Below are 18,144 nucleotides of genomic sequence, written 5' to 3'. Positions count from 1 at the left end.
GGCATTTTATTAGAATACTATGAAACACATTTTGGGAAACGCTGCTCTTCAACAACGTTCCTCACTAACATCAAAACTATGCTACTGAAGAGAAAAATGTCTTTCTGCCAAGTTGGATACCATAAAGCCAGGCTTTAAGTTACATTCTCACAATGCCCCTGTCTCCCAAGGAGGACTGAAGCTGAAACCTCACATGACAGGATTGCACCTAGGTTGAGGTCCCTGTAATGCGAGCGCAAACATCGCTTGCGCAACCTAACAGCATCGCACTGCGCAATCGCTGCGAACTGCTGCGCTACATAGAACACCCCCAGACGCAGCAAACGGCCAACCAGATCCATTAATCTACTAGACAGGCCCATAGAGAATATTCGTTTAATGAGATTAGTTGGACTCGAGGTACGTTAAAACCCAATTTTATCCAAAAAGGCTACAGAATAGGACTGAGGGAGCCAGTCAATCAGATTACTCATCTAGTCAACCGTTCACAGGGGTTCATTCGCACGCAATGCGCATTAACGCTGCGCAGCCTGTGCGCTACTGCAGGGTCACAGCGCATCATCAGAAGAGCAGAATGCTGCAATCCAAACAAAGAAGAAAAAAGGAAAAAAAATGAACAACAAGAAGAGTTAGAAGCTTTTACTAAGTAAATTATCTCTAATAATTTTTAACATCAATTAACTTTTACTTATCTTTGACAGAATTGTGGCTATAGTATAAAACATTCTCTTACATAACTTGCTTGTAAATAAAATTATTTTAAGCTGTTTCTGAAGCCACAAGACAGAAGATTCAGGCATGGAGGCAAATTGTTTTGCTGTGGCAGTTACAAACCCGTTACCATATTTCTCATCATGTGACTTTTCGGTGCGTTCCTTGCTGGAAGAGGAGGAGGAGGTTGTGTGTCTGCCCTAGATCCAGGCCTCGAGCTCCCTTCAGCGAGGCACCTTACGCATGGAATAGGAGGTTTCACCCACCTGAAACCTTCTAAATACAATATCAATGGTGAAAAACCAAAAACAAGAGAGAAAATAAAAACAAGATCATTAGTAAAAGTTCAACAAAGCAATTGAAATTCTTTGGATGTCTATTACATATGGGAATGAGGACAGTCTCAAGTCTGTAACATGGGAAACATGCAGAAGGGAGAGGGTTAATCAGGGCTATTGCATACAGCAGGGATTTTTGCTGGAAGAAAGGCTCTTCATTTTCTACAAAGACAACTTAATTTTGCTTCCATCTACTAGGAATATGCTGGCTTGAATTTTCAAATGCACTGATTACAAAAGAAATACATTGCATTTCACTCAAGAGTATTTTCTTGTTTACTAAGTTCTCACAAAAAAACAGAATAACATTTTTCAAACTAGGTGTCTCCAGAGCTCTGAAATAAAGAAGTCAGCAACCTAAGGCAGGCGCAATGTCTCAGCCTAAACCGATCTCTAAAGCTGCAGTGAAGTGCAATTCATGTTAGCTGTCCGCTTGGTGGGGTGACAATTAATAGGAGCTTATCAAATATTTGTTCTATAAATTACCAGTTAGATTTATCGGCTAAGATTGAAATCAATTACAATTCATTAGCTGGCAACCTACATAAGGTTAATCCAAAATGTCAGCAGAATTTATGAGCTGTGCACTTAAAACTGTGCCTTTTAACATCAGACGGTGCTGAAAAGCCTTCTCCCTCCCTGGATGAAGCAGTCAAACAGACAGCTACGCTGCGCATACACTCCACGCATTAGCATGCGCGTGGGGCTCAGAGCAACAGGTGGGAGTTTCAGAAGCATTCTGGTTTCTCCCCACTCCTCACCCCTGCAGCGCGGTTGCGTAAGGTGGCTTGTAACAAGACAACTGCATTATAAATTTAATTTTAAATTATACCAAAAGCTTTAATTAACCCAACCTGGTGTTCAAATTCATTATTTGGAAACACAGAATGCTAAAAGCCACCTTTCCACTTTGGCAAGTTTTCTTTCGATCAGTCCATTTCCCAAACAAACCAGCTTTGTCCTTCTGACCTTTTTTTAAGGGGTTGGGGTGGGGAGGAATAAAAAGAAGGAAATGAGGAAGAAAAGAAGGTAGACAACTAGGATTGGAAAAGAGGAAAAAGGAACTTGGGAAGGGAGCAGGGACAAGAAGGGACAGGATGTTCCAATTATTAATTTGCAATCATTTTAACAGCCTTTCTTCCACTGTAAAGGGTGAGGAAGATGAAGGGAGGAAGGTTAAATAAGAATTTTAAATGCCAGTATTACAGGGTAACATTTGGATGAAATTCTTCTCCACTTACAAGCCACAAAGGACTTAGAAGAGCAGCATTTTCAATGGCACCTGCATCATATAGGAGTCTTGAGCCAAATCACAGGCGCTCTGCTTGTCACCAGCAGGCAAGCCTCAGATTTGAAGGAATGTTATTTATTCCCACATAAGATCATGACGGAGCCCAGTGTTATAAAGATGGTCTAGCTCAGCAGAAAGGCTCCAAAATGTTCAGGTTCTTGCTTTACCCACAGATTTAGAACAGATATGCCAAAGCCTGGCCTTGCTCTAGTCTGAGGCGATTCATGCCGTCAGTTTTCCTCAGTTTCAAAGGACTGTTTTGTGAAGATAGCTCAATGAAGAGTTGAAGACTTGGCAAAAAGTACAAGTTTTCATAACACTGATGTTTAAATGTGTTCTATCAAACACCTACCTTGGCTTCTTCCAAGCGACCCAGGGCTTTGAGCAGGTTCCCCAGGTCACTGCGAACACAGTACAAATCCTAGAAACCCAGAGACACTGTCATTAATTATACTCTGCTTTGTCAATTAAAAATATCTTGAAATCACTTTTAAGCATCTAGCTCCCTGCCATTTTATTCTATCAACTAAAGATACTGCCTGACAAACTTCAGTGCAGGACCACAACCCCTCATCCACAATTCCAAATCCCAAAAAGTTCCAAAATCTCATTTGAGGGTTAAACCTGACTTGAGGTGACATGAAACTATTTATAGAATTTAGTTATTTCACTTAGTATGAATACTCCTATCTTTTGCTGCAGAAATATGTGTTTTACTAAAAGGTGCTGCTCCAGACCTTTCTGGGTGTTTTATATATGGTATTATCTTTCTAACATCCTAAAAATTCTGAATGTTGAAATGCATTTGGCCCCATTAGCTTCACGTAAAAGACTATGGGACCTTACTAGAACTTCTTTCTCTCCTCCCCAAATGTCAGTCACGTTAAAAAATATATATCTATCAGGCTGGGCGCGGTAGCTCATGCCTGTAATCCCAGCACTTTGGGAGGGCAAGGTGGGAGAATCACCTGAGGTCAGGAGTTCGAGACCAACCTGGCCAACATGGTGAAACCCCATCTCTACTAAAAATATAAAATTAGCCAGGTATGGCGGCGTGTGCCTGTAATCCCAGCTATTTGGGAGGCTTAAGCAGGAGAATCGGTTGAACCCAGGAGGCAGAGACTGCAGTTAGCTGAGATCGCGCCACTGCACTCCAGCTTGGGCGACAGAGACTCTTGTCTCAAAAAAAAAAAAGAAAAGGAATATATATATACACACACATCTCAAATATTTGTCCAACTATGTTATTCAAGGTTATGATGAATCACTCCTGTGTCAAGGACCAAAAATTTTCCAGAGTGGAAAAAAACATATTTAGCAAATGACTACCTATGAGCAAACCTCCCCTTAGGCTGTCAGGCATATTTAGAAACCCTGACTTCATTTCACTATCGGGCAGAAGAATTATCCAACCAAAGCCTCAATCCTGGCACCTGCCACTAGATTACTCATTAGTATTAAGTGCCATTAGAGTTGAGTGGGTGAATAATGAAAAGCAGTTGACTCTGCTTTTTATTAGCAGCTCAATTGTGCTGCTAGTCATCTGACTCACCAGTCCATTCATCTGGATGAGACACTCATCACGACAGTGAGCTTAAATTTTTATTTGCCCTATTTTGCCATTGTCAGTCACATCTACCAGTCGACAGGCAGAAACAATGACAATAGGAAGTACGCTTATTATTCCAAACTGTTCCATGGGTGAAAGAGACTTAAGTCCTAGAAAGTGAAATTCTGTCAACTGTGCCGAAAAATCATCATATATATGATTTGCTCTGGAACTATATTACGGTTTCCAAAATCAGTTCATTAATTCTACTGATAAACAGCTTTTGTGGTTGTATAGTATCATCCATCAGATGAACCAAAAAGTCTGCCAACAAAGTACAGGCTGCCACACAATCTTACAGTCAGCCATACTGGGTCAGTTCCATGATCTTCCTGACTCAGTACTGTCCCTCAAGCAATGACTGATGTTCTAGAGGGTTAGGTTGTCTCCCATCACTTCGAGCACAAAAGGCTAATACTAATCCTCAAAACATCAAAGGTACCATTAATCTTATTTGACTTCTCCTCTAATTAGTCTGAGCACTTTTTAACACTATACTCTCAGAAGTAATGAATTATATAATCTTGCTATCTACTTTGTATGGTTATGTTTTTTCTAAACTTAAAGAGTTACCCCTGTTTTGGCAGACCATGACTGTATAATCCAATCCATTCATACAAGCTCCTTCTACTACTTGATAATTGTGGTTATATATGTTTGGACTTTTACCAATTCCTATGCCTTTTCTAAGCCATAATAATCAGAAGTCTTGCAATAATTCTCCAACAATGACTGTAATGGCCATACATAGTAGCCAACCAATGCATAATTTTATTGCCCTCTAGTTTCTATGAACTCTTGGATGGATGCCACTTAAGTCCTGACAGTGTATCTGTCTATCTATATTTTGTTGTTATCATATAGATCCATTACAGTATACTAAATCAAGTTAACACAATGCTCATAGTTAAAAATAGATTATCTTCAAGATTACTATAAGATAATCAATAAGACAGTTTTAGAAAAAGCTAAAACGTCATATTAATTGTAACGGTGAAATCCAATTCTCCTGTCTGGGGATCCAAATCTATGTGCATGAACAGCTAATTTCTAGAAAACGCAAGGGCACCACCATTCTCCCAAAAGTTCAAAACCTAAGATATCACTTCTGCTTCATCTATCAAATCAAAACGTTTTTGACAGTTATATTTCTCAAAACTAGCCCATTCTATCCATCCCAGGTTAATACATTTCATGCAAACTGTTATTCAATTCAATAACATGCCTGGAACTGTAGGGAAAAGATATAGAATCCTTATCATCAAGAGGCACTTAAAATCTATGTGAAAAGACAAGGCACACACTAAATGCCCACTCAGTAGTAAAGAATTTTAAGAGAACTAGATGATGAGCTCATAAGAGAAGTTTAAGCTGGGCCTTGAAGGATGAGAAGGGTTTTAATAGACAAAGGAGGAGGCACTGTAAACAAGGGAAAATCGTGAGAATAAAAGGAGATGGAAATGAGTAAAATTTTCCTATAGAACTATTCCTCCTAAGATTGCATCAGTTTCCTGCCTTTCCCCCTAGAGCCTCCCACCCCCACCAGCCACAACATCTAGACACATACATACATATGAAGTAAAATCAGGTCGATAAAAACCTACAGTAATTCTCAATTGCCTCTCAAATTAAATTCAAACTCCTCAGCCTCTCTATTCTTTCTAAATCTTCCAATTGACTCTCCTCTACTACATTCACTTCTTGTTACTACTTGACTACCACTTCAGCCAAGGAAGTCTACTTGCTATTTACCTTCCTACAGAATGCTTAGGTTATAAGCACCCACTCGAGGAAATCTTCTGATTAATACTCTCCAACAATTATCATCCGAGGAGCTTACACCATTTTTTCCTTTATGGGTTAGGTCCTGTCGTATATTATAACCCGCAACTTCAACCACAACACATCTCCCCAATTCCTAACAAAGCATTGCATACACAATAAGCACTCACGTATTTAAATACGACATTTGCACAGCAACCTTAACAAAAAGCAGAACAAAAAGAATCGAAATGTATGGTTTTCTACAGTGCAGCTGTATAAGTGAGGCTCAGCAGTAATAAATAACACGACAGGAACACACATGATGGCCAGGATGCCAGCAGCTCTCCGTTCTGTGCATCCACAATCAAAGCACAAGCAACAATTCAACAACCTATAGATTCAGAAACAGACCTGTTTAAAACAACTCAGGGTTATAGCCGTTACACAAAGGACAATTTTATACATAATTTGTAAAAGGAATTGCCAGGTATAGGCAACTCTAGTTGAGTCATCATGTAAAAGAACATGTGCTGCCACTGCAAGATGCTATCTGCAATAAGACCTTCAAATACAACAGACTGGCCGGGCACAGTGGATCACGCCTGTAATCCCAACACTTTGGGAGGCTGAAGCTGGCAGATCACCTGAGGTCAGGAGTTCAAGACAGGCCTGGCCACCATGGTGAAACCCTGTCTCTACTAAAAATACAAAAAATTAGCCAGGCGTGGTGGTGGGCCCCTGTGATCCCAGCTACTTCGGAGGCTGAGGCAGAAGAATCGTTTGAACCCAGGAGGAGGAGGTTGCAGTGAGCCGAGATTGCACCACTGCACTCCAGCCTGGGTGACAAGGGCAAAACTCCGTCTCCAAAAACAAAAAAAACAAAACACAGACTAAAATCTTACCAAAATTATGAAAACACCCAACATTATAGAAGATAATTCGGAATGAAAAAAATGATAGCTGTGTCAAAGATAATTTCTCTAATCAAGTCACAGAGAACAACTTCTAAATTGATGTATCTATTAACTTAAAAAGATAAACACTGTTGAAAACAGTTACCAAGGTTACCAAAGATACTACCTTAACATTCTACTCTTTCACTGCTGCAAAACCAAAATAACCTGAGTTTCTTTAACCATTTTTCATAGAATGCCAACTACATCTATGATTCAGGCCCACAATGTACTAATGATGCATTTAAGCACTGTCAACAAGAACATAAGGAACAGACGCAAGATTCTACCACTACTGAATTGACAACAGGCATTTGACAGTAAGTTTAAATCTAGTTAAGACTTTAGATATCCTGAAATAAATTAAAATATGATCACTATGGCACATTTAGTTGAAATCAAGGGAATTTGCACAATCCCATTTTCATTCTTATTGGTAAAAACAGTAATAAATAAGTAAAGCAGCACCTTCCACTAGAAGAAACATAGAACCAGATGAGAACACATGGCCATTCAATGCATTCGAGAGGTAATCCCATGATTTATCGTAGTACTATCTCACTTCCTTGGTAGGGTACAACAATAAGCTTCCTGCTAACAGCAGGTTAGGTATTAAATAGCATGGTTCCATCTCTCACTTTAGTTTTCCTTCTCAACATGCTCCTACTGCTTGGTACACTATCAGTAGCAATGACTGCTCTGCTACACACATAGGCAACTGGAAATCCGAGCCAAGGGCATCACAGTTAAAGATGGCAAGAATCACAGCTGTGTAAGAGAGTACACTATCAACAAGAGTAGAATCAACCTGATTAATAAAGGGAAAGAACTTACTGTGACAACTGGGTACAGAGGTGAGCCCTGATCCCTGGGAAAAATGGGGTCCAAGGCCCAGTGGCAGCACATACTGGTCTCCCTAAAACTTTATGTGGGTAACTAGCTAGATTAGTATTGCAATAAAACTTACAAAAAGTCACTCAAATGTACATATATATACACTGAGTGTCTCTGAAAAGACAGATGAGAAATTAGTTTCATTTGCTACCTCCAAGAGTGCTAACTGGAGGTATTCACTGTATCCATTCAAAAACCAATAAATTTAGAAGCTGGGTGTGGTGGCACACACCTGTACTCCCAGCTACTCTGGAGGTGGAGGCAGAAGGATTGCTTGAGCCCAGGAGTATGAGTACAGCCTGGGCAACATAGCAAGACTCCATCTCTTAAAAAAATTTTTTTAAAGCAATGGATTTTTTTTAAAAGGACGTGTTTAAACTCTCAAAATTAACTACAAAAATTGTTAATAGATGTCATCATGAAAAGTGACTTCGGATCTTTGAGCAAACTACTAAATTTAGTTTTAGTTTCCTAACCAATAAAATGGAGATTAAGGGACAGCAGGATATGATCAATGGTTTTTTGATTGTGCTAAGGGTTGCTTTGATGGGTAGGTGCCCTCTGGGCACATTATCCCACTTTTATTTCTTTTCACTTCAACATTTGCTTTGAGGATATTCAGACTCAGGTTTTAATATCTATTAATACTTCATTACTAGCTTTGTGATCCCAAGAAAGCCACATAACCCTGAGTCCATGGTTTGTTTTTTAATTGATAAAATCAGAAATAATATCATCTATTTTGAAGAATTATTGTGAGGATTAACTAAGACCAATGATTTGAAGCTGTCAGTAGAGTGACCACACAGACTTTCAGTAAATGGTAGCTAAAATAAACTTAGCCATTTCCAGGTAGGTTACAAAACTGAATGTTGACAATGTAACTTGGGAACTTTTTCTAGATTTCTGTAACCCCACTATCACCTACCTCTTAAGTTTACATCTACTTTCTCTAACTACATCATAAGTTCTGAGGGAAAGTCTTATGTTTTTGTATCTTTCAGAGATGCTAAACACAGTATGAATTTAAGGTCTGCCAGTTGAGCCTCACTTGTTCCCAGAATACATCTGCAACTTAGACAAAAAAAATTTTTAAACTAATCAAAAGCCCAGTGTAAGTAGTATCATCTAAATTCTATCACTTCTAATTACATTGAAAGAAAAGAGAATAGGATATTGAGGAAGAAATTTTGTAGCCTAGTTTTCACATCATTCCATATAGTGGCATCTTGATTTAAACTATTTTATATTACAAATTTTACAGATTAAGACCCATTATCCACAATTCCTTGAAAATCAATTAACTTGCAAACACTTACCAGAATTTATCCAAAGTTAATCACAGCAGAAAAAAAGTCATGCGCCCTGTACTTTATAGGTGTTATTTTAAAATTGATGTAGTTTCTTGCAATAAGAATTTTTATGCTTTTTAATATAACTTGCTAAATAAAATAAATATTTTAACATAACACAGACCAGCTAAAAGCAATTTCACCATTTTAAGTACATAAGCATTTCTAAACTTTTGACTTTATTCCATGTGAAAACCAACTTTAGTGTCTGAAATATCACACTTTGTTTCTTTATGGGTTTCTAGGAAGGGAAAATAACCACTAAAATTTTACTCACAGGATTGTACTGAAGAGCAGAGACGTAAGCTTGTACTGCCCCTTCCATGTCACCCGCTGCTACCAAGGCGGCTGCCAGGTTAATATAACCATCGATGAAATCAGGTTTGAGACGCAATGCATGTCGATAATGCTCAATTGCCTCCTGCAACTGCCCTCTTTCCTTGTACACATTCCCCAAATTCGAATAAGCTTCTGCCAGAAGGGGGTTCTGTTTAATTGCCAGAGTGCTAAAGTGAGCAGATCTGGAAAAGGTGAGAAGTGTTAATGCATGGGTATTCACATTACAGAAAAGAAGGTATGGCCCATATGCAACTCAAACAGTTTGAAACCTGCGCTATTGCTCATTATAAATACCTTATCTTTTAACTAGTGCATAGCCAGAAAATTTTGGAAAATCAAAGATTTTCAAAAGTGGAGGTATTCTAGATTTCAAAATGAAAAGCTTTTTCTTACTAAACAAAATTACTGGCTGGGTGCAGTGGCTCACGCCTGTAATCTCAGCACTTTGGGAGGATCACCTGAGGTCAGGAGTTCGAGACCAGCCTGGTCAACATGGTGAAACCCTGTCTCTACTAAAAATACAAAAAATTAGCCAGGCATGATGGCGGGCGCCTGTAATCTCAGCTACTCGGGAGGCTGAGGCAGGAGAATCGCTTGAGCCTGGGAGGCAGAGGTTGCAGTGAGTTGAGATTGCTCCACTGTACTCCGGCCTGGGTGACAAGAGTGAAACTCCATCTCAAAAAAAAAAAAAAAAAAAATTTTTTTTTTAAATTCTAACTAGGGTCTTGTTACAAAACTACCACATTGACTGGGCGTGGTGGCTCACGTCTGTAATTCCAGCACTTTGGGAGGCCAATGCTAGCAGATCACCTGAGGTCGGGAGTTCAAGACCAGCCTGACCAACATGGAGAAACTCCGTCTCTACTAAAAACACAAAAATGAGTTGGGCGTGGTGTTGCATGCCCGTAATCCTAGCTACTCGGGAGGCTGAGACAGGAGAATCTCTTGAACCTGGGAGGCAGAGGTTGCGGTGAGCCGAGATGGCGCCACTACACTCCAGCCTGGGCAACAAGAGCGAAACTCCATCACAAAAAAAAAAAAAAAAAAAAAACCACACACATTGGAAATCACGATCATTAAGAAGAAAAATGAAAAGCTATGTGCACGAGTCTCGTTTTCCATTTGTTAAGATTTAATGATGCACATCTTTAAGTGTCTAAATATGCCAGAATGACAATTATTAAAAGGACAAGAACACAAATTCTTCCCTTTTGATTAATTCAACTGATTAACTAAAAGCAACACACCATAACAACTTAACGAAACTTCAGGTATGCATCTCCTGCCACAGCATACATAACCACCATTTCTGAGCATTTCAGTCCCTCAAACTGACAGGTCTCATGAAAGGGAGACTGGATGCTCAGATATACATTGATAATAATTTATTACCTGAACAGAGTCTAGAAAGCAGCAGACCCAGGTAGAAAAATCTAGAAAAGGTCCCTAGTCATACTGATAATATAACCACCACCACAAAAGGAAGGAGAAAAACTGGCAGCTGGGCATGTCACAAGTGGGCAAGAGAGAACAGATGTGCGTTGGCGGCTCAGTTGAAACCCAGTACTGGAAAAATTTCAAGTTCAAATATTTAAGTATCATTTTTCAAGCTCAGCAACCAGAGGCAGCAATCACGAGCAGGTACCCCCACATCTCCTACCTGTCCAGCCTTCGACACTGGAAGTGTATAGATGAAAGTAATAAAAGCACACCAGTATTGTCTGGCTCTTGTCTCCAGAGCTGCATGCAGTGTCTTTCAGCTGCCTCAAAATCTCCTGCCTGATATTCTCGATGTGCCAACTCAGCTAACCCTTGGAAGGAAAGCATACGTTTCGTTGGTTCTGGAGAATCATCAAAACATTTGAGGGAAGGAGGGGGGAAAACAAAAAGTTAGAAATGTAAACAAAAAAATGTAAAAATATGGTATATTTAACTTAAAAATGGAAATGCTTGAAACTATGTAAAGCACTAGAGTGTTCTGCACGTTATTTATATCTCCAAGTTAACATCAAGTGCAGAATTGACATTTTTAGAATTCACCCATTAATACTTTCCCAAACTAGAAAGGAATATTTACTTCCATATGAGATTACATTTTATGACCAAAAATACTTTGTACTTTTAAATTATAAATCATAGGTAGCATCTAAGGATTCACCGAACATCATTCCTCATACCTTAGTTTACATACAGAAACAAAATATTAAACGTGTGATTTGCAAGGTCACAAAGACTTAATAATACCAGAATAACATATTGGAAAACTTAATATTTTGTACCATATTTCAGGTTGGATTTGTGGAAGTGGAGTATTGGTAACAATCTACCAGTCTTAACCTCAGTGAGGACACCAGATGTGTTAACTCTTTAAATTCTATCAATGTGTTTGTATATTTCACAATTTAATTCTTTAAAAGGACAAGTAGAAACGAGCCTAAGGGAAAAACCAAAAAGTCAAAGTGCTATTTTTAAAACAGCTGATAAACAAGATGTTTGTCATTTGTCAACAGCCAAAATAGTTAAAGGGGTCATCAAACATTTTAAATAAAGACCCAAGATTTTACTGCTCCTCTACCATCCCAAACTCACAAGGAGACTAAATTGGCTAAATCCCACCCACGTTGGTTTAGCACTAACATTTTCCAAAGAGCTCTGGTATTGACTAAAGGATTAAGACAGTGCAAACAAGCCTATATAAACCAGGCAGTTACCTGCAACTGCAATGGTCAAAACGTTGGGGAGGAGGGGGGATGGACGCTAAAATATAAGATATTTGATAAAGCGCAACATAACGAATAAATAAAAGCACTTTGCTGCAACTGACTTAATCCAGATACATCAAGATCTTTAAAGGATATAGCTAAAGCCCAAAGAGGGGAAAAAAACTGCTTGTCACAACTGTAAATACTTAAACTGGGAATTCGACCGTAGCACTTCACTAGCTGGTTGAAATGGGAAACCATGGACAAATTTTTTAATTCTACCAAGGTTAAGGTGACGAGTTCAAACTTGAGCCCAGTTCCCCAAACATTAGAGCTGATGAGTGTTCTCTGGATACTGAGGAAAGCAAAGTAAATTTCCTGACAGAATGCACAGCTGACCACCAACACAAAGAGCACTGAGACTGGCATCCACATCTGGGAGAGGTTATCTCTCTAATAGAAACTAAAATTACATTTTAGCTAAGTTTCTAGAACTTCCTAGCTCCTTGTTTTCACACATTACTTTGTCACTTTTCAATGCCGCTTATCTCTTTTAACACTTGAAACGACAGCTTCCTCAAATACAATAACACATTAAAAAGGGCAAGCTAGTACAGAATCTCAAACCTTTGAAAATCACGGTGGAGAAGTGGGGAGAGGGGCACGGACTAATTATTAATCCCACTCCCTACGATTACGGATAAGATGCTATGGACGATTCACCTACTACTTACACCACAACTTCCAGAAACAGGAACTAAAACCCTCCACACATCTCAACTGAGAAACAACCAAAAAATAACCTCGCGGGAAACCTCAGAAGCGCAGCCCAATTCCCCACCCCCTTCCGCCCAAATCGACTCAATATGGAAAGGCAGCTGAAGGACACTCCTATAATTTGGTTGTTTTCGTATTTTTAGTACCAAATGCTCGCGACTGAATTGTCTAAAAGGGCAACCGCCTTGTACTTGTGCAGCTACACTCCAGTTGCTTTACAAACTCTTCAAGCAGGGATGGAAACTTAAAAAAATATTACACCCTGTGAATAAAGAGATGCTGGGCTAAAGAATGGGGATGGCAGACCCAGAGGCGGCGGCGGAGGAATACATCGAGAAAGTAACACAAAGCGAAAATTGGGCGGGCAGGGTGGTCAACACCAAAGCAGCAGCGTCGGGGTGGTTTCTCCCCCAAGGATAGGAAGTGAACAGTAGGGCTGGCAACCTCGCGAAGGGAAGGGTGTGGTTCCCCGAGGACAGGGTGGGAAATCCAGGCTGAGGGCAGCGGTGGAATTGAGCGATGGCAAAGGAAACCCCTGGAAATTTCCAATCTAAACCGGGACCGCTCAACCGAAAGAACACCAGAAAGGCACTGCCTAGCGGGGTGCTGCTCAACGTCCCCTCTTCTCGAGGTGACTTGTGGCACCATCGACGAGCTTTTGCTCGTCCTCGGGTGATGCAAAGTGAGGATATGATTACATCGGAACGGCACCCCCGCCCTAGATTGGAAGAGAAGGACCAAATCTGGCTAAGGGGAAAAGGCTGGAGGGGGAGACGGAGGGAAAAAAGGAGAGGTGAAGAGCTGGAATTAGGGGAGAAAACCGCTGCAAAGGAGTGAAAGGGCAGGGATTCCAATGCAGTCCATTCCACGACATTCTAAGCGCGCACGTGTGATAGAAGCGCCCAGAGAGAGTGGAAAGCTACAACATTTACGAAATAAAAACAAAGCAAGAAAGGGAGCAAAAAGCAAGCAAGGCAGGAGGAGGAAATGTTCGGGAAGCGGACGACAGCGGAAAACCCGATCTACCACGAGAAGCTCAGCAATGTCACTGATGTAATGGGGATGGTTCGAGGTAAGGGAGGGAAGGAGTGATACAAGGTAGAGGACGGCGCGAGACCCCAAGGGGGCATCTGCCAAGGTAGAACGGGACACCGGTACCTGTGCTGTCGGCCACGTTGCCCACGGAAGACGCCATCTGGAGCTTCTCGAGGGAGAGCAAAAAAAAAGGTAATTGGTCCTGCTGCCGCCACTACCGGCAAGAACGTATTTGGAGGTAGTAGTACAAGGGCAGCAGCCGTAGCAATGCTCTGGAGGGCTTCAGCGGCGGCAGCAGTTACAGGCTTCGAACCCTGGGAACTCTAGTTGGCCATCTACCTAGTACGGTCTTGAAATGGCGGCGACGGCTCCTCGGCCGAAACAACACGGGCCGGAACTACTTTCTGTTACAATCAAGTGCCCGCGCGGAGGTAGCCGCGGTAACCAGCGCCGCCAACAAAATGACTTCAAGCTGCAAAGTCGAGATTCCATGTAGCCCTCCGCGCAGCGCCCATTGCGACAAACACCACGGTGGAGACGGCGCATGCGAGCAGCCCTGTCAACCCGACTCGCGGTTAGGGCACTCTCCCGGGCGGAAGCGGCTAAGTTTCTTAAGAGTGTAGCGGAAGGGTAAAAACAAACAAACACACACACGGGGAGAATACATTTTTGCCACGGCGATAAAGAAGAGTCTGTTTGTTACTTAGCAGGTGGTGTCGTTTTAAACATAAACGCCAAAGGCGTCTAAAAAAGTTTGTCAACTTTATTCGTACAAAAACGAATGGTTACGACTCTCACGGATCGGTTGGGACTCTCACGAATCAATTCCGATCCAGTCAATTCAGAAGATTGCCTCGCAAAGACAGCTGCTCCAAACGAGAAGCGAGAGGGTTCCGATTGAAGCCGTCTTCATTGTGACTCGGCCATCGATTTCGGCACTTCGATGAAAAAGACTGAAACTTTCACAGGGCCAGTTGAATGGAGACACCTCCAATGTTGACCGTATAGCCCGAAATTTCAAAATCGTTTTGGTATTGAGAAGACTCCTGCCCACAGTGATAGGGCAAATGCTTAATAACTCAGGGACATGCCGGGGGTTTGCACTCCGAAGGCAGCCATAAAAATGTTAAAGGTGATTCATGTTCGTCAAAATTCATGACTCTCCTCCGAGTTGTGACTTCATTTCAACCAACTAGCTCTGCGGATCGTCACAATCGGCGATTCCACTGAGCTCAAAGCAGATCAACAATGATAAATGAATTCACTTGCCATCTGCCTAAAACCACACGTCTAGATTTAGTCATGAATTGCCTCCACTTCCTTGAACAAATGGGTTCTTATGATCCTCCTGCAGTTTCAAGTCTACTGTTCAGACATTTTGTCACATTGGCATTTATACCTCACGTCTTGTTCTAGAAACGATTTAAGGTAACTTGCCACATCAGCAAGAAATTATTACAAGCCACTGGAGGCTACAAGTTGGATCTCTGAGAGCCTTTTTATTTCAAAAAGTCCTTGATCTAAGAAAGCAGGTCAATGAATTTCTTCAAAAAGTTTTTGCTAGGGGGGAGGGATAGCATTAGGAGATATACCTAATGTAAATGACAAGTTAATAGGTGCAGCACACCAACATGGCACATGTATACATATGTAACAAACCTGCACGTTGTGCACATGTACCCTAGAACTTAAAGTATAATAAAAAAGAAAAAAAAAAGTTTTTGCTACCTAGCCCCTTCACTACATTTTTTGATAAACTAAATCCTCAAATTCTGCTTAAATTTCTTCAAAACAGTCAACAAACAATTAATTATGGAAATAAGCACAGAGAAAATTCATAATGCTAATTTCTTCCATCCCATAATCAAGAGTCACATCATGCAGTGAAAAAGACAAAGATCACTACACAAACTCCCTTGAAAATTGGGCACCAACCTCTTGTAATTTGATTTAACTGGTAAAACCTCCCCCGCTCACACACACACCTACTACAAGTTCCCAATCTGTGATGAATAAACTCAGCTTTTCAACTTTTAGGAAGAGACTTCGCCGATTCCACTGGCAGATGTTTAGGCCTTGCTGATGAGCGGGTGCTAATTAACTAAAACTCTTTTTGTTGTTAAATGCAGGTCATGCTGGTACTTCTTCAGTCAATAAGTAACATTACTAGAGTCTCTATGTGCAAGGCACTGTGGGCGGCACAAAAATGAACAAAACAAATCCTCGCCCTCAAGGAACCTGAAGCCTAGTTAGGCATACACAAAAAGCTACTAGAGAGCAATACAGAAGACTATTTAGATGATAAAATATATTACTCTATGAATATCTAGGGAGGAAACAGGTAAGGTTGGAGGGGGTGACGAAGAAGGCTTGATCTGGACATTGAAGGAAGTGCTTTTGTGTGCTTGTTGTTCACATTGATTTCTGGGTTTTTTTGTGTGGGCAATTTTAAATTTAGAACCAATTATAATTAAATCAGTTGAGTCTTCAACCCCAATCCCAAACTTTGCCACCCAATAACACCACTGATGTTGCATACTTTTCTGCTGCTGTGTAACAAAGTATCACAAATACAGCTGCTCAAAACAACACAACATTTCACAGCAGTAGCACCAGCGTTGGAGGAGACCCGGGCTCGTGGCTGGTGGCTACTGCTGTGCTGCTGCTGCTGAAAAAAAAATGGCTCCAAAGGTTAAATGAAGCTGAAGAAATACATAGATGTGAGAGGTGAAGCCCCCTGGACTTCCTGGGTCGGGTGGGGGCTTAAAGAACTTTTCTGTCTTATAAGAGGATTGTAAAATGCACCAATCAGCACTCTGTAGCTAGGATTGTAAAACGCACCCTCGGCCGGCTCTGTGGCTAGCTAGAGGTTTGTAAAATGCACCAATCAGTGCTCTGTAAAAACACACCAATCAGCGCTCTGTGGCTAGCTAGAGTTTTGTAAAATGGACCACTCAGCACTCTGTAAAATGGACCAATCAGCAGGACATGGGCAGGGACAAATAAGGGACTAAAAGCTGGCCACATCCCCGCCCCACCCCCTCAGGTCCCCTTCCACGCTGTGGAAGTTGTGTTCTTTCACTCTTTACAATGAATCCTGCTGCTGCTCACTCTTTGGGTCCATGCCACCTTTAAGAGCTGTAACACTCACTGCAAAGGTCCGTGGCTTCATTCTTGAAGTAAGAGAGACCAGGAACCCACCGGAAGGAACCAACTCCAGAACCAACTCCAGACGAAGATGCAGCCGCACAGACTCTCCAGGGGTGTGGAGCTAATATTCCAAAGAGAAATTACTCCCCTGGATGAAGTAACCAGTCACAAAGACTAATTAAAATCGATCTTAACACCTTCCAGAAATCTTGTAACCTAAATAAAAGTAAAGAAGAAACTGATTTCATGGTAGTACAACTATCACTAGCTAGTGAATGTGGAAAAGATGATTTCTTATTTGGTAGCTGCACTGGTAAAGATATGGCCACCTGTGATATCAACAGTGAAAGATGAAAAAGGAAAAAAGGAAAAAACAGTGAAAGCCTAATGAGTACATTGAAAAGGCAGCTTTCTGCAAAACAAAAGCAGAACAGCAAGGGGAGCACACCCTATGGGAGTTCTGCCAGATGAGGATACTTTTTCTCTCAGCACCAACAGTCTTTAAAGATGTGAGAGCTTAAAGACCAATAAGGTCCACTTCCCTCCACAATCCTCACTATAGTCCTCTCCTTGGCTTACAAACTAAGAAAACATGTATCAAAACAGAAATGAGACGATGAGACTCAAAGCCTTGGTTCTTTCTTCCAATCCAAGTCTGGCACGGATTTTCATTGTCTTCAGCCTGAAACTTCATACAAAGAACAAAGTAAAGAGTTCAGAATTTCAGAGTGGAGACTTGCATCTTCACCTCAATGAACATGTGCCTGTACTTATTGGACTTATGCCTCAAGACTACATTCAGTATTCTGTGCCTTTAGATGAGAGGCTCTATCCTTTGCAAGGGTGTCATGCTGTTGTCTGGACAGTTCTCCCATGGAAGTGAGAGGTGAAGCCAGCTGGACTTCTGGGTTGGGTGGGGACTTGGAGAAGTTTTCTATCTTACAAGACGATTGTAAAATGCACCAATCAGCACTCTGTGTCTAGCTAAAAGATTCTAAAAGCACCAATCAGAACTCTGTAAAAACGCACTGGCCAGGTGTGGTGGCTCACGCCTGTAATACCAGCACTTTGGGAGGCTGAGGCAGGTGGATCACAAGGTCAGGAGATCAAGACCATCCTGGCTAACATGGTCAAACCCCATCTCTACTAAAAATACAAAAAATTAGCTGGGCGTGGTGGTGGGTGCCTGTAGTCCCAGCTACTCAGGAGGCTGAGGCAGGAGAATGGCG

The 18,144-nt window shown here is 41.2% G+C and overlaps 1 protein-coding gene and 1 long non-coding RNA gene across 3 annotated transcripts in view; both read right to left on the bottom strand.

Moving 5' to 3' along the window:
* Positions 1–14,164, bottom strand: part of OGT (O-linked N-acetylglucosamine (GlcNAc) transferase) — a 42,541-nt gene extending 28,377 nt beyond the window's left edge. Inside the window, exons 1-4 of one of the 2 annotated variants that reach the window (XM_011992070.1) lie at positions 13,889–14,164; positions 10,912–11,092; positions 9,190–9,433; positions 2,693–2,761 (exon numbers count right to left, since the gene is read on the bottom strand). In XM_011992070.1, the coding sequence (XP_011847460.1) occupies positions 2,693–2,761; positions 9,190–9,433; positions 10,912–11,092; positions 13,889–13,925 (531 nt within the window). In that variant the 5' untranslated portion in view covers positions 13,926–14,164. The remainder of the gene's footprint in view (positions 1–2,692; positions 2,762–9,189; positions 9,434–10,911; positions 11,093–13,888) is intronic. The other variant, XM_011992071.1, reaches the window with a different exon arrangement.
* A 2,637-nt stretch (positions 14,165–16,801) lies between these two features.
* Positions 16,802–18,144, bottom strand: part of LOC105548168 — a 40,137-nt gene continuing 38,794 nt past the window's right edge. The window contains exon 4 of the long non-coding RNA XR_001007348.1: positions 16,802–17,603. This is a non-coding gene — a long non-coding RNA (uncharacterized LOC105548168). The remainder of the gene's footprint in view (positions 17,604–18,144) is intronic.

This window comes from Mandrillus leucophaeus, unplaced genomic scaffold (genome assembly GCF_000951045.1).
Source record: "Mandrillus leucophaeus isolate KB7577 unplaced genomic scaffold, Mleu.le_1.0 Scaffold401, whole genome shotgun sequence".
Lineage (NCBI taxonomy): Eukaryota > Metazoa > Chordata > Mammalia > Primates > Cercopithecidae > Mandrillus > Mandrillus leucophaeus.
The sequence above is the reverse complement of the archived record's forward strand: the minus strand, read 5'-3'. Positions and strand labels throughout refer to the sequence as shown.